The 15,697-nt window shown below is 51.9% G+C and overlaps 1 protein-coding gene across 1 annotated transcript in view; it reads right to left on the bottom strand.

The window, feature by feature from the left end:
* Positions 1–549: 549 nt before the first annotated feature.
* Positions 550–15,697, bottom strand: part of DENND6B (DENN domain containing 6B) — a 28,314-nt gene continuing 13,166 nt past the window's right edge. Inside the window, exons 6-20 of the mRNA XM_074168125.1 lie at positions 15,583–15,688; positions 14,960–15,039; positions 14,633–14,695; positions 13,782–13,837; positions 12,515–12,637; positions 10,972–11,067; positions 10,777–10,871; positions 10,172–10,237; positions 8,548–8,612; positions 8,051–8,140; positions 7,081–7,134; positions 6,599–6,708; positions 3,650–3,752; positions 2,292–2,366; positions 550–1,957 (exon numbers count right to left, since the gene is read on the bottom strand). Coding sequence (XP_074024226.1) covers positions 1,835–1,957; positions 2,292–2,366; positions 3,650–3,752; positions 6,599–6,708; positions 7,081–7,134; positions 8,051–8,140; positions 8,548–8,612; positions 10,172–10,237; positions 10,777–10,871; positions 10,972–11,067; positions 12,515–12,637; positions 13,782–13,837; positions 14,633–14,695; positions 14,960–15,039; positions 15,583–15,688 — 1,305 coding nt within the window. The 3' untranslated portion in view covers positions 550–1,834. The remainder of the gene's footprint in view (positions 1,958–2,291; positions 2,367–3,649; positions 3,753–6,598; positions 6,709–7,080; positions 7,135–8,050; positions 8,141–8,547; positions 8,613–10,171; positions 10,238–10,776; positions 10,872–10,971; positions 11,068–12,514; positions 12,638–13,781; positions 13,838–14,632; positions 14,696–14,959; positions 15,040–15,582; positions 15,689–15,697) is intronic.

Here is a 15,697-nt window from a genome sequence, read left to right on the forward strand (position 1 = left end):
ACCCCCTGCCCTGGGCAGGGACACCTCCCACCACACCAGGTTGCTCCAAGCCCCCTCCAACCTGGCCTTGAACCCCTCCAGGGATGGGGCAGCCACAGCTTCTCTGGGCAACCTGGGCCAGGCTCTCACCACCCTCACACCAAAGAACTTCTTCCCCACATCTCAGCTCCATCTCCCCTCTTTCGGTGTCAAACCCTTCCCCCTCCTCCTAGGGCTCCCCTCCCTCATCCAGAGTCCCTCCCCAGCTTTCCTGGAGCCCCCCCCCTTTAGGGACTGGAAGGGGCTCCAAGGTCTCCCCGGAGCCTTCTCTTCTCCTGGCTGAACCCCCCAACTCTCTCAGCCTGTCCCCACAGCAGAGGGGCTCCAGCCCTCCCAGCATCTCCGTGGCCTCCTCTGGCCCCGCTCCAACAGCTCCATGTCCTTCCTGTGCTGAGGACTCCAGAGCTGGAGACTCCAATGGTGACTGATGGCCATGAGCGACCGAGCTCATCCGCTCCTCTGCAGAGAAACCCCACTCCTAACCAAACAAATCTGCTAAAACCCCCAAAACAGGACGAATCTTGGCTTTTTTTTTTTAAACTAGTAATTTTCTACTATACATTAGTGCTTGGGTCCAGCAGAGTCACCGCAGAGCTGTTGCAGGGACACACACAGGGACTCTATGCACGGAATATACACTGTACAGGCGGGGCTGCCCCTGCGGAGCATCGCGCAGAATCCGTCCCGACGGGGGGGTGTCTCCTCGCTCGCCCGCTTCCAGGCTGGAGCTAGTGGGGAACCCAGCAGCCTCCCCCTCTCCCTGCCTGGATCCGGAGGGGAAAAGGGCAAGAAGGTTCAGCCATCCCCCCTGAGTCTCACCGAAATCTGCCTCCTAAATTGGTAGGGGACCCCCAAGACTTTCCTGCTTCCAGCCCGGAAGAGAGCTGGAGGGGTCTCTCCCCACCGCCCCCAGGCAGGGGCTGCTCCGTCTCAGCTCCCACCCAGCAAAGCTGCAAAAATCAGACTCTCCAACGTGTTTTTTCAGGCAGTGGGCCGACCCCAGGAGATAGCTCCCTGCCCAAGGCAGAGCTCCAGCTCTCTTGTACGTTATTAGAGCGCGCAAACTCGTTTTTTCAGGCAGAATAAATGTCACTTGGAGGCCAGCTCCTCTCCGTGGAGCTCCGGTAGCTGTTGTCATTCGCGCAGCACCCCGCCACCATCTCCGGAGAGCTCTGATCCTGCAGATGCACCAGCCCTTTCTTCTTCTCTTGTCTCTGCCTTGGAGAAAAGACAACAGCGCTCCAGGTCCAGCAGCTCATCCTCCCACTCCCGCCACAGCCGAAGCTCTGGCCGGCAGGAGAACGGGCAGCGACAATATTTTCACATCATTTGTACGTGGGGGACGAGCGTCTCTCTCGTTACCACCCTGAAAACATCTCCCCCCTCCAGGGCAGGTCCTGCTTCTTCCAGGCGGGATGACGGCGTTGGAGTTTTGAGAGCCCAAGCAGTAGCCGAGGATGGATGTGTACGTACGGGCCAGGTGTGTTTCGCACGGCCCTGCGCCTGCTGCTGGGAGCCTGGCTGGCACCTTCTGACCCACCAACAGCCACACAGGGAAGAGCTTCTCATTTCCAGGCCCCGAATCCAGCTCCTCGAAGCAGGACCAGATGGAGAATAGTGCACGGGGTTCCCCGTTCCTGCTACAGCTCCGACCCACACACTCAAAATCATCCACAGCGGCGAGCGAGGTCCAGATCGGGTCACGGTGGCTGGATCGGGGAAGAACTTTCCTTTCTGGCGGCTGGGAGCAGGGTGGGAGGACCCTTCCTTCTCCCAGAGAGTCCCGTCACCGCGCTCAGTGGTGGTGCAGCACGGCCTGGAGATCCTCCGGCAAGGAGCCGATGATGGTCTCGATGTAGAGGCCCACGCGCTGCAGAGTCTCCTCCTTCACGGGGAGGTGCTGGCACCTGGCTCGGACCTACGGGGACACGGAGGAGAGGACAGAGGGATTTTATAAGAGCTTCAAAGCTCCTCTTTCCGCTTTGAGGAAACTCCACATTGTCCCTTTAGTTTGAGGCACAAGACAACAGACAAAACTGCCACCTGAGCCTCAGGGAGATGAAAAGAGAACTTTGAATCCTTTTCTACACAAACACTGAAGTGTCGGGACTGTCCCAGTTGCCAGTTCTCCAAATCGGGGGGCGAGAACCAAGTCTTCTGAGCTACAAGTGTGAGCCGTGTCCCCGGTCTCTCCCGGCCACAGAGGTACACACGGGAAGGAGGGAGCACGGGAAGAAGGCAGGAAAACTTACCAACTTCTCACGAAGCTTTAGCACCAGGTCTACGATCTCCACCTCAGACTTGTCCTTCATCCAGGCCACGATGTTCTAAAGAGAGAGAAGAGCTTTCTTCAGGGGACATTTCTTCTTTACAGAAGCTTTTCTCAAAGAGATACCCCTAAGCAAAGCCTGAAATAAAAGCCAGGAGGAGGTTTCTCATCCTCTTTCACAACTCTCCTGACAGCACTTATGCCTCAACGAGCAAGACAGAGCTCTCTCCACCGTTCGGACCGTGACAGCATCAAGCTCTTGACTGCAAGAGGAGAATCAAGGACAGAGGCAGTAAAACACAGGTTCCCCTCCTCCAGCCAGCACCAGGAACCTTGTGCTGTGCTCAGGATTTAAATCTATTTGCCAGAGTCAGGCCTGTTAAAGAAGGAGCCAGCTTTGGCCTTCCCCACACCCTGGTCGAGGACCTGCCCCACACAGGGAAGAGCGTGCTGGGGCTGAAGATGCCCCTGGGTAGGACACCGGAGCTCCTGGGACTCTTCCAGTTTAAGAAACTCTACCAGCACCACTACTAAAAATCCTACCCATTCGCATTAGTGTCCTGGTGGGCAACAGGATGCCCAGGGGCCAGCAATGTGCCCTGGTGGCCAAGAAGGCCAATGGCATCAAGAAGATGGAGGGGCATCAAGAAGATGGAGGGGCATCAAGAAGATGGAGGGGCATCAAGAAGAGCGTGGCCAGCAGGTGGAGGGAGATCATCCTCCCCCTCTGCTCTGCCCTGCCCTGGGGAGGCCACAGCTGGAGCACTGGGACCAGTTCTGGGCTCCCCAGTTCCAGAAGGAGAGGGAACTGCTGGAGAGGGCACAGCAAAGGGCTACCAAGATGCTGAGGGGACTAGAACATCTCTCTGCTGAGGAAAGGCCGAGGGACTTGGGTCTGTTGAGTCTGGAGAAGAGCAGGGTGAGGGGGGATCTGATCAACGCCTCTAAATACTTCAAGGGTGGGTGTCAGGAGGATGGGGCCAGTCTTTTTCCAGTGGTGCCCAGGGACAGGACAAGAGGGAACGGGCACAAACTGGAAGAGGGGAAGCTCCATCTGACCATGAGGAGGACCTTGTTTGCTGTGAGGGTGTCAGAGCCCTGGCAGAGGCTGCCCAGAGAGGTGGTGGAGTCTCCTTCTCTGGAGACATTCCAACCCCCCTGGAGCCGTTCCTGTGGGACCTGCTCTGGGTGAGCCTGCTCTGGCAGGGGGTTGGACTGGGTGCTCTCCAGAGGTCCCTGCCAACCCCTGCCACTCCGGGATTCTGTGCCTTCATCTCCCTGGTTCCAGGCCTGAGAAGTATCACCTTGGCCTTGGGTTGAGTTCCTGGAGCTGGAACATACCGCTTCACAGATGGCCTCCAAATGAAGGGCCTCCAGCTTCTGTGTCATTTCCTTGTGCCTCTGACGGTACCAGCCATCAAAGTTGGGAGACTTGAAGAAACGCCTGCAGGAGAAGAGGGGACAGTGAGAAGGGGACAGAGGGGGACCCAGAGAAGCGCACTGGCTCCACCACACACAGATTCCCCATCCTACCACAGCAGGCACAGACGTGACAGCCCATACATCCTGATTCATGGTCTCATTAGGGATGGCAACCGATTATGAGCTAATACGCTCTTTTCCTATCTTGTCTGCTCCAGAGCCTTCTCTTCTGCCAGGCATTAACGTGATACAGCTCAGCAGCTTTAGCAGATTGTCACCAAGAGAGGGACAATCCTGCCAGTCTCATGCCTCAGCCAAGACAAGAAGCGGGGCTCTTTGCCCTCTCTGACCTTGGACATGGACATGGACGTGTAGGAACGAGTCCAGCAGAGGGACACGAAGATGATCAGAGGGACGGAGCACCTCCCCTGTGAAGACAGGCTGAGAGAGCTGGGGTTGTTCAGCCTGGAGAAGAGAAGGCTCCGGGGAGACCTCAGAGCAGCCTTCCAATATCTGAAGGGAGCCTCCAGGAGAGCCGGAGAGGGACTCTTTGTCAGGAGATGTAGTGACAGGACAAGGGGTAATGGTTTTAAATTGGAAGAGGGGAGATTGAGATTAGATATTAGGAGGAAATTCTTTCCTGTGAGGGCGGTGAGGCACTGGAACAGGTTGCCCAGGGAAGTTGTGGATGCCCCATCCCTGGAGGGGTTCAAGGCCAGGCTGGATGAGGCTTTGAGCAACCTGCTCTAGTGGAGGTGTCCCTGCCCATGGCAGGGGGGTTGGAACTCAATGATCTCTAAGGTCCCTTCCAACTCTAACCATTCTATGATTCTGTGATTCTATGATTTTGGCCCATTTTTCCTTGGGAGTTATGACAGTTGGGAGTTATGAGTTGAGACTCAGCCTGGAGAAGAGAAGGCTCCGGGGAGATCTTGGAGCCCCTTCCAGTCCTTCAAGGGGCTCCAGGAAAGCTGGGGAGGGACTCTGGATCAGGGAGGGGAGCCCTAGGAGGAGGGGGAAGGGTTTTAAGCTGAAAAAGGGGAGATTGAGATGAGATCTGGGGAGGAAATTCTTCACTCTGAGGGTGGTGAGAGCCTGGCCCAGGTTGCCCAGAGAAGCTGTGGCTGCCCCATCCCTGGAGGGGTTCAAGGCCAGGTTGGAGGGGGCTTGGAGCAACCTGGTCTGGTGGGAGGTGTCCCTGCCCAGGGCAGGGGGTGGCACTGGGGGGGCTTTAAGGTCCCTTCAACCCAAAGCATTCTAAGATTCTATGATTCTGTGACAGCTGGGACAGTTCATGCACATTCCTCAGCAGCATCTTGCTTAATTCCTCGCCTTTCCTGATATTTAAAGCTGTCAACCATTTGCCCGCAGGGAGCCAAGGCCCATATAACTGGTGATTTACACGTCTCCTGCACAAAGGGATCATCCAGGCTACGTCAAAGGATGTGCAGCTCGCACCTCCCCAGTGCAGTACGGTAACGAGTCTCTGCTTTTAACGAGCTACGCAGGAAAATGAACAGGGGGCAGCACCACACCTGGTTTCATCTCACAGTGTTGTAGAATTTTAGATCAAATTCAAAATGGGACTGAAAAGCCACTAACTGCAAGACCAGGGCTGTGGCAGCAGGGAAAGAAAAAGATGAGAAAGATTAAGATGCCACTTAAACTGAGGGACAGCCCCTTCAGCAGCACATCCCTCGATTAACAGCAGGGGCATCTCAAACGCTGCATTTCAGCCTTTCCCTCCACTGCGAGTGTCCCACTCCCTGTCCCTTCCAGCCACCTCCTCAGGTCACCTGCAGGGAGCACCTCACCAGCAGAGCCCAGCTGATGTTTACACCGTTTCTTTTTGCAGCTTCAGGGACCTCTAAACCCAGCCAAGATCTCAAGATGCCACCGGGACACAGACTTATTTTTAGGAACTTAAGGACCACAAGAAATAGTATATACACGAAATCTCACACAGTTAAGAACCCTGGAAGGTGTAAACTCCTGCACGTCCACCAGTTGCCTGCAAAACCTCCACCCATTTATTGAAGCAGCATGTTGTTTGTTATTATTTTTGAAAATATTAGATATCCAAAATGAAATCTGTCCACCACACCCCCACCATAAGGAGCGGAACCGCTGGTTTTCAATTAAATATGTTAAAGCCCAAAACGGTACAAACATTATTACAGCAACAAAACATACCGATTCCTGTCTCTGCTCATTTTCTGGAACTTTTTCCCTTCTCCATATCCAGACATCACCCGTTTCCCTTCCCACTGGGTAGCCAACTTCTGCATCTTTCCTACTCCTATTGTGATGTGTCTTCTCCATCCCATTTATAACTGATTATCCTTTACAAGAAAGATGGACCGGCTCTCCTGCAAGATCTCTTAAGTTCTCCCCTGAAGAAACTACATCCTTCTGCGTTCTACCAGCACAGCCACCACACAGTAATAATGAAATGCCCTTGTCCTGAGCTCTGCTGGATGAAGCCCTGCGAGTCTTTGCATCCCATCCGCCCAGGACCAGACACTTCAAAAAGAAAGACTCCCTGGAGGACAATAAATGACATATCTGATGTCAGAGACGAGTCCCCTTCTCCAGCAGCGAGGGCTTAGTTTAAGCTCCTGAAGGGAAAGAGTTGACAGTGTCTAAACCCGACTGGATCTACTTATTTAAGAGATTATGTAAAACACAGGATTTATTCTGCCCCGCACTTGCTTTTCCTGACCATCGTCACTCCTCGTAGACATGAGTTTTTCCTGAAAAACTGTCCTGCGCTCCCTTTTTGCTCCCAATTCTAACTCAGGGTTTGATGATCGCTGTGACCTGCACCAGCTGTTACGGGGATATGGTGAGTAATTACCAAAGTCCTACCTGTAGAGGCCCAACCAGTCGCCCTTGAGCACACAGGTAAGCTGGGGACCGGCGTGCTCCAGGGTCTTCATGAAATCTTCCTGACGGAAAGGACGAATCTGCGGAGGATTCTGCGCAACAGAAGGACCGCGTTCCACGGCACCCAAAAGAAACGAGGGGGAAACGAGGTCCTTATTTACAATGGAAGAGGCTGCGCAAGGCAGACTCAACGAGAACAAAAAAAACCTCATGAACACCTTAACCAGCCCTGTGAGCAAAATGCAAATGAGACTGACAATAGCTGAGCTCACTGCAAAACAGGAAGCATCTGCCCCAGTGTTTGTTTCAGCTTTTTTTCTTTATTTTTAAAGGAGTAATAACCCTTTCCTTGGTGGAGGGAAGTTCACCGAGAGTATCAGAGTATGGGATAAGCGTATGGCAGAACTATTCCCAGTCCCCCGCAGAAGGAAGGAAAGCAGAAGCAACTGGAAAAGTGAACGTACCTTCCATGGAGTAATGGCCCTCTGCAGAGGCATCAGACTTGCAATATAATGCTCCTGAGAAGAAATACCCCCCCAAAAAAATGAAGAAAAAAGATGTTATAACAATCAAGGAGCCTCTTGCGTGGTCACCGAGTGTGATGGTCTTCTCCAATGCATCACGGCACGACCAACAGCCTCCTACTCTCTCTGGCTTTTTATTTCACAGTTGTATTCTACGTGAGCCCAAGCGTCCCAGCTCGTTTCCCACCAGGGACTAGGTCACAGAACTACGCTGCGTAACCCCAAGCACGTGGGAAGAGCTCAGGTGGGAAGAAGTTGGCAGAAGGGACTCAAATATGAGAAGATGCTCCGTCCTCCCGTGTTCTGCCTCCTGAGATGAAGTAGAAAAGAAAGCGGAGGAGCCAAACTGGGCCAACTGGACGGTCCCCCAAAAAGGCAGCCTTCTAGTGGGACTGGACAGGGAAGGCCCTAAGGGCAAGCACTCGCTGAAATCTGCCTGAGGGTGGTGACCACCACGTGGCCAGGTTCTTAAGCTCTAGAGCAAAGCTCCCCAAAGTCAGAGGGGAGGGTTTCATACCGGCTATGGGTTTGATTCCAGCGTTAGAGGCGAAGAGGAGCATTTTGGGTTCCTGTCCTTTCCCTAAATACCTGCTTTAACCACCCGCTGAGAAGAGCAGAGGTGGCATTAGAACCAAATAACATGGAACACCTACTCCTGCACCGCAGGAACCAAACGATGTCTGTCTTTACAGGGAGTGTGCTGGATATGCAACCTGAAATCTGCATTCAAGAGACTTTCCGTTCCTTTCCATGGAGTAAAACGTCTCTAGAGGGTGCCAGGTCCCGAATCTATTACAGATGCTCAGGTACGGGCGAATAAAAGGGGGCAAGCGCCAACTTGTCCCTCCGGCGCCTCCCCACCAGCTCCCCTCAGCTTCCCACCGCCCCGACACGTCCCTGCTCGACTCACCAGGGGGATAATGAAACTCTGGGTGAGCTCCAGGAGGTGACGCCTCAAAAGGGCGCTCTGGACTTCAGAGGGGCGTTTCCGCTGGATGCCCTGCAAGCACAAGCACCGCGTTCACCAAAGGTGCTGCTCTCTCTTACCCGGAGCGACACAGAATTTGCAAACTATAAGCAACCAGTCCCGAGTAGTCTGGAAAACCACCCAAAATACCTACTCCGCTCTCCAGCTGAGCATTTCACTCACACTCCACTACATAGATTCTGGTTTTTCAGACTATTTTTTTTTTATAAGGATTATTCTCACTTAGGTTATCATCAGCGCCAGCATTTAGTCTGTAATATTAAGTGAAAAAAATGTAAATCTGGCATGATAAACACATCAAACTATACTGGGGTAAATCCTTACACGCTTTTGGAGAGTTTTGCCTGTTTAAATCAAGCTGTCAGCACCGTTTTCCCATAATGACACACAGGATGTAAGACAGAGTGGAAACTGCTTACCTTTAGTAGTCTTTTTATCAGGGTTTTGTCTTTGTGAAGAAATGTTTTATAGGAAGTATAGATTCCTAGAATGAAAAAGAACCCCCAAATCAGAAAAAAAAAAACCAAACCAAACTTTGCCCACGTATCTAAACATGGGCTCTAGATCTAAACGTGGGCTCTATCTAAAGGAGGCTCCAGATTATATATTATTATATAGCGCAGGGATAACAGAACTGAAATTCCTAGCACAAACCCTGGCAGCTCCGTGTGTGTGTGTGTATAATTACAAAAAGTATGAAAAAATAATTACAAAAATGATGACATTGCTAATGCAGCCAGTACTCACGTCAGGATTGAAGGACACTACAAGGGATTGACCCGGCTGAGGAGCAGCGCTGGGGGAAGGGACCTGGGGGTCCTGGGCGACAAGAAGCTGGAGATGAGTGAGCCGTGGGGCTGCCACGGCAAGGAAAGGCAACGGGATGGGCTGCATCACCCAGGGCATCACCAGTGCAGATAAAGAAGTCATTATCCCATTCTACCCTGCACTGATCGGGCCACACCTGGAACACGGGGCTCAGTTTTGGGTCCCGCTACGCAAAAAAGCTGTGGCCAGGCTGGAGAGGGGCCACCAAGATGATCCAAGGGCTGGGAAGCTGCCACGTGGGGAAAGGCAGAGAGAACTGGGTTTGTTCCACCAAGGGCCACCAAGATGACCCAAGGATGGGGAAGATGCCACATGAGAAAAGGCTGAGGGAACTGGGTTTGTTCCACCAAGGGCCACCGAGATGATCCAAGGGCTGGGAAGGTGCCACGTGCGGAAAGGCTGAGAGAACTGGGTTTGTTCAGCCTGGAGAAAAGAAGGCTCAGGGGAGACCCCACCACCACCTTCCAGTATTTAAACAGTGCCTACAAAGAAGAAGGAGACTCCCTTTTCACAAGGAGTCCCATGGAAAAGACGAGGGGTGATGGGGACAAGTTACTCCTGGGGAAATTCTGATGGGACACAAGAGGAAAATTTTTCACACTGAGAACTATCAGCTGCTGGAATAATCTCCCCAGGGAAGCAGTGGATTCTCCATCACTGGACACTTTCAAGATGCAGCTGGACAGGGAGCTGGGCCATCTTGTCTAGACAGTGCTTTAGCCAAGAAAGGTTGGACCAGATGATCCTTGAGGTCCCTTCCAACCTGGGATTCCATGATTCTATGACACTGAACTACCTCAAGGACCTTCTTAGGCTAAGCTTATGGTGAGATAACTTATGGAGTCAGCTTATGGCCAGGCCTGAGCTGAACAGTTGGTTAAGTGACAGATAGCTGCATGTAGGTAAGCAAGTTCCTTTGACCTCTATCGCATCTAAAAAGCAGGTGTGATTTATAAAATAAAATCAAGAAAATTAGAAGTTCTCCCAACTGAAATAATTTGTTCAATCGGCTTTTTCAATCGCGGAACAAAGATGTACAGTTTTTCTGTATTAAAGGGGGAGGCCACCACAGAGAACTGTGTGTATGAGAAGGTGCTAACACCAAAACGTCTGTTTGTTGATACAAAGAATAGCACGTGCAACGTTCACATGCCTGCAAAATGCCCCACCTGGGAGGGTAAATAAAATTAAATGATGTCTGACAAAAGGACTCACCTGGTTTTGTGTCCAGGGTTTTTAGTTTAGCCAGCTTCTTCACCTTGACTTGCTTGGGCAGGTCTCCTGGGGAAAGACACCAAATGACTAAGTTCAGGCCCTGAATGTACCCTCAGATTCACACACGTGAGACCGTGCGCTTGAGAACATCCAGTCCCACACTTGTACATCATAAATCACGTCCTCCCGTAACCCCACCCTCACGTAAACCTTCTCGACTGCTAACTTTCCTGCTAAAATTTTAGAACAGGAACACGTTAAGGAGGGATTACAAAAAAGCTCCACTCCTCAACCGAGAGGTCTCCTTGGCTTCACAGATAATAATCAGAGTCTCTCTCTCCACCCCTCTATTCTTCTCTTTCCTGCCCAGGAAGGACTTCTCCTCTTCTTAAGGCTTCAGATAAAGCACAGCAAGTTGTCCTCTCAAGGATTCATCTTCACCACTGTCTGCGCTCGCCCTGCACATCGACTGAGTCAGAGTCTGGATCTCCCTTTGGTTTCCGAGCTCTCGGGGGAATGAAGCTGTGTAAAACGACGGCTTAGCAGCTCGCTGCCAGCCTCTGACCAGGCCTACCAGCACAACAGGACTTTGGTTCCACCCTTACCTGACATTCTGAGCTCCCCAACCCGAAGAATGTGTGGCCAGTGCTGGAGAGTTTTGATAAAGAAGGGGTTTGTGACTCCCACAACGATGTTGGGCCTAGAAAGAGGGGGGGAAAAAACGCAGAACAACGCTGACCTCGGGGTTCCCTTCACACAGACAGTGGCGAGTGGGTCACAAGGGTCTACGGGCTACTTACGGAGCTTGTGTCCTGGTGGTGTACTCCTTAAATTCACTGTCGTGGATAGTAAAGTAGGGGCGGTAGTCGCAGCAGTACCGCAGGGGAGCAAGGCAGCTGGAAGAACAGACACAACAGTCACCACCCACACTTCACAGAGGAGGAACCTCCATTTACACCAGGTTTGTGCCCCAGAGCAATGTTTTGTCCTGCCGGAGGTAACACTATGGAGGAGATCCAGGCTTTTTTGTTTTTTTTCAGCTAAAGCAGAGTTCAAAGCTGGGGAGACAAAGTTCCTCAGGGCTGTGAACCATCAGTTTGCTGACAACACCAAACTGTGTGGCACAGTCGACACGCTGGAGGGAAGGGATGCCATACAGAGGGACCTGGACAGGCTGGAGGTGGGTGAACCTCGTGAAGTTCTACCAAGCCCCATCCCTGGAAGTGTTCCAGGCCAGGCTGGATGGGGCTTTGAGCAACCTGCTCTAGTGGGAGGTGTCCCTGCCCATGGCAGGGGGGTTGGAACTCAATGATCTTTAAGGTCCCTTCCAACTCTAACCATTCTGTGATTCTATGATTCTATGATTCTATGATAAGCTGAGTGCAGGGTCCTGCACCTGGGATGTGGCAATCCCAGGCACAAATACAGGTTGGGCGGAGAATGGCTGGAGAGCAGCCCTGAGGAGAAGGACTTGGGGGTGTTGGTGGATGAGAAGCTCAACATGAGCCAGTGACATGCGCTGGCAGCCCAGAAAGCCAACCCCATCCTGGGCTGCATCAAAAGAAGTGTGTCCAGCAGGTCCAGGGAGGTGACTCTACCCCTCTACTCTGCGCTCGTGAGACCCCACCTGGAGCACAGTGTCCAGCGTTGGAGTCCTCAGCACAGGAAGGACATGGAGCTGTTGGAGCGGGGCCAGAGGAGGCCACGGAGATGCTGGGAGGGCTGGAGCCCCTCTGCTGTGAGGACAGGCTGAGAGAGTTGGGGGAGTTCAGCCTGGAGAAGAGAAGGCTCCGGGGAGACCTTGGAGCCCCTTCCAGTCCCTAAAGGGGGCAGCTCCAGGAAAGCTGGGGAGGGACTCTGGATGAGGGAGGGGAGCCATAGGAGGAGGGGGAAGGGTTTGACGCTGAAAGAGGGGAGATTGAGCTGAGATGTGGGGAAGAAGTTCTTTGGTGTGAGGGTGGTGAGAGCCTGGCCCAGGTTGCCCAGAGAAGCTGTGGCTGCCCCATCCCTGGAGGGGTTCAAGGCCAGGTTGGAGGGGGCTTGGAGCAACCTGGTGTGGTGGGAGGTGTCCCTGCCCAGGGCAGGGGGTGGCACTGGGGGGGCTTTAAGGTCCCTTCTAACCTGAACAGTCTGTGATTCTACGATTCTATTGCATCTCCCTCTTACTCTTCTGTACCACTGGTGGAATATGAGCCAGACTCTCTTGCTTTGCTATTTGTCCTACGTGCTCTCAGGCAAAGTAAGCCTACAGTGATTGACCCAGCAGAAGTGTGGATCTGAAAGAGAAAAAATGCCAGAATTTCTTCTTATATTTCCCTGTACCTCAGAATTTGAAGGCCTTACCTGGTAAGCGCCAGAATCATTTCTGAAGAAACTGTAGGGGATGGTGCCATGACAACAATCGGCTCTCCCAGTAACATCAGCTCCCATAACATCTGGACGTGAATGAGCACAGGCTGGAAACATCTGTGAGTGAAAGGAAGAATGAGATTAGAAACGCAGTTCAGGAAAGACCAGACACACTTAGTACATATAAATCTACCCACATGTGTGTCTGTCCAGGAATTTGAAATCTAGGATTGATTTTTAGCATCCCTTAAGAGAATCACAGAATCCCAGAATGCTGTGGGGTTGGCAGGGACCTCTGGAGAGCACCCAGTCCAACCCCCTGCCAGAGCAGGGTCACCCAGAGCAGGTCCCACAGGAACGGCTCCAGGGGCGTTGGAATGTCTCCAGAGAAGGAGACTCCACCACCTCTCTGGGCAGCCTCTGCCAGGGCTCTGACACCCTCACAGCAAACAAGGTCCTCCTCATGGTCAGATGGAGCTTCCCATGTCCCAGTTTGTGCCCGTTCCCTCTTGGCCTGTCCCTGGGCACCACTGGAAAAAGACTGGCCCCATCCTCCTGACACCCACCCTTGAAGTATTTAGAGGCGTTGATCAGATCCCCCCTCACTCTGCTCTTCTCCAGACTCAACAGACCCAAGTCCCTCAGCCTTTCCTCGTAAGAGAGATGTTCCAGTCCCCTCAGCATCTTGGTAGCCCTTTGCTGTGCCCTCTCCTTCTATGCCAGGTGTCTTTACACATGGTGTTGCCAACCATTTTACACATATTTAAAGGAAATGTAAAGCAACCTGCTGATTGTATTGCTCTCAGAATGTGTTTTCATCTATGCAGAGCTCTCTTTTGCCAAGAAAGGTTGGACCAGACGATCCTGGAGGTCCCTCCCAACCTGGTACTCTGTGATTCTATGATTCAAAGTAAAATGCAGGTGGATTACAGCAGAGGAACGTCTATTAGAACAGCACTTATAGTGCTAAAAATTTTGGTTCAGATACACAACGTGTGTCCTTCAGAGCTTAAGCTGTCACCAGCTGAGGGTGGGAAAAACCCTCCTCTAACCAGGACACGGGGGTGTTAAGGGCAGCGCACCCAGGTGCGAACACTGCCCAAGCTCTGCAAGCCCCACATTCTAAACAACACTCTGAAAAACAGTATTTTTTGGTTCCTCATTTCCCATCTTCATTATCCCTGTGATTTATGGGATACTCTGAGCAGGGAGAAGGCAAAGCAGATGGAGAGGAGAGGGTTGCAATGATGGGGACTCTCACCTGAAAAGATCCAGTTCATGAATGCTGGGGAGAACCATTGGGGCTGGTAACAGATTCTAAGTGAGGAAGGAAAAAAAAAAAACAAACAAAGAAACCCAAAACTGTTAGTAAATGGAAGCATCCTGACTGAAATGCCATCTGAACTGACCACATCAACCACAAAGTAGCTCCCTCTGCAATAAGCACAAAAAGAAGAGAACAAGGTTAAGGTTTAGAGGTATGAGCCAGCCATGATCTGGATTGAGCACTCAAGGTCCATATGAATTTCCTTCCCTATAAGATAATCAAGAATCCCTTCTTTTCAAGATTTGAAAGACTTCCCATGTCTGCTCCCTTATTTTCTAGAGTTTCCTCTGGTGGAAGACAGAGCTTAAGATACAGACAGAGAAAATAAGGGTTAGTAACACGGGCACCAAAATTTGTGAAAGACGACAACTTTACTCAAAGGAGAGAAAAAGGGAAAAGAAGAAATGAACAAGAATCAAAATCAGAGCTGAATCAAAGGGGTAAAGATGCTGCAAAAACAACCCAGAAGACCAAGGCAGGGTCTCGTGCAGACCTACCCACGCATGAATTCCCAGGGAAGGCGAGGTGAACGAAAACGGGGAGAACAACGCATGTACGTAACTTGAAGCCCACAAATTCTGTGCGGGGTCTCCTGTTTCGAAAGGCAGAGGCAGGAGAGGGTGCAGCGTGAACCAGACGGGGAGCCCAAACCACATTAATCCCAGGAGGAAGTGGGATTTCAAACGGGATAAGGCTGAAAGCGCTGTGGTCCTTCCCCACCCTCCTCCCCTAGCAGCCAGGATTCTGCCCCTCGCTGGCACGTGTCACGTCACGCTTCGTCTCACCTCTTGATTGAACTGCTTCACTGGGCTTGATCCTGGTTTATCCACCCTTGAGGGGATTCTCACCTAGACCACAAATGAGAGCAGAGAGATTACCCCGGGAGATGGCAGCAGTTAGTGCGCACACGCTTCGCTTTCCTGCCTGACAACCACTCACGTGAGAAAGCTTCCCAATTATCAGTTCTAATTGTACGGATGGCAGGAATAAAGGGAAGGAATCTAGAGTAAAGAGCAATTTTAACGTCCCGAAGCAAAGGGAATGCATGTTCCGCTTCCCAGTTTGTCCCAGTGATCTGCTGGGGAGCACAGATCACCATCAGCAGCAAGTACCTGAATGACAACTCCCATCACTGGAAGGTTCAGAGTCTGTCCCGGCACGGGAGCCGGCCACTGATCGATCTCGTTGCACACTGCAGGGACACAGGAAAAGGCAAAAGGTTAATTTGAAGGACAACGCAGCTAATCCAGCTGGTCCTATGAGTTCTGACAGATTAACGACCGCCCATTCCTAGCTCACACGTCCCCCCGGCTAGTTGCAAGCACACACTATATCACGTAATTGTGCAAGTTTAGGTCAGACACCAGGCTTAACGCCTGCATCACCGTCTCCAGCGCGGGACCAGCAGCGCTGTGCTGCTGATAAACCGTCATTAAGCCAAACAGTGGAATAAAGACCTAGACAGAGATGTAGCATTAGCAGTTTTTTCCTCTCTCTGGGAATACACTGTGACAGCATCATCTATTAAGGCTGTCAGACATTCCCCATTAAAGCATCCTTTACAGCTGTTTATAATTTTGACAAGCCAACCGCTTGGAGGAAAGTTTCTCCCTCTTGGAATTTGTTCCAGAACGAACTAATTTGGACCATTCCAGCTGTCTTTCAGGAACCTCCTGACAAACCCTCCGAAAGATACCACTACGTGAACCCTTCCCCCCCGTGTCCGAGGGCTCACCCGCCTCCAGGCACGGCTCCAGCTTGTCGAAGTATTCCGGAGCGATCAGCTGCAGCAGCGACTGGAACAGGTTCACATACGGAAGGCGCGACACCAGCACCAGAGACTGGAAGAA

The sequence above is a fragment of the Numenius arquata genome, chromosome 2 (assembly GCF_964106895.1).
Source record: "Numenius arquata chromosome 2, bNumArq3.hap1.1, whole genome shotgun sequence".
NCBI lineage: Eukaryota > Metazoa > Chordata > Aves > Charadriiformes > Scolopacidae > Numenius > Numenius arquata.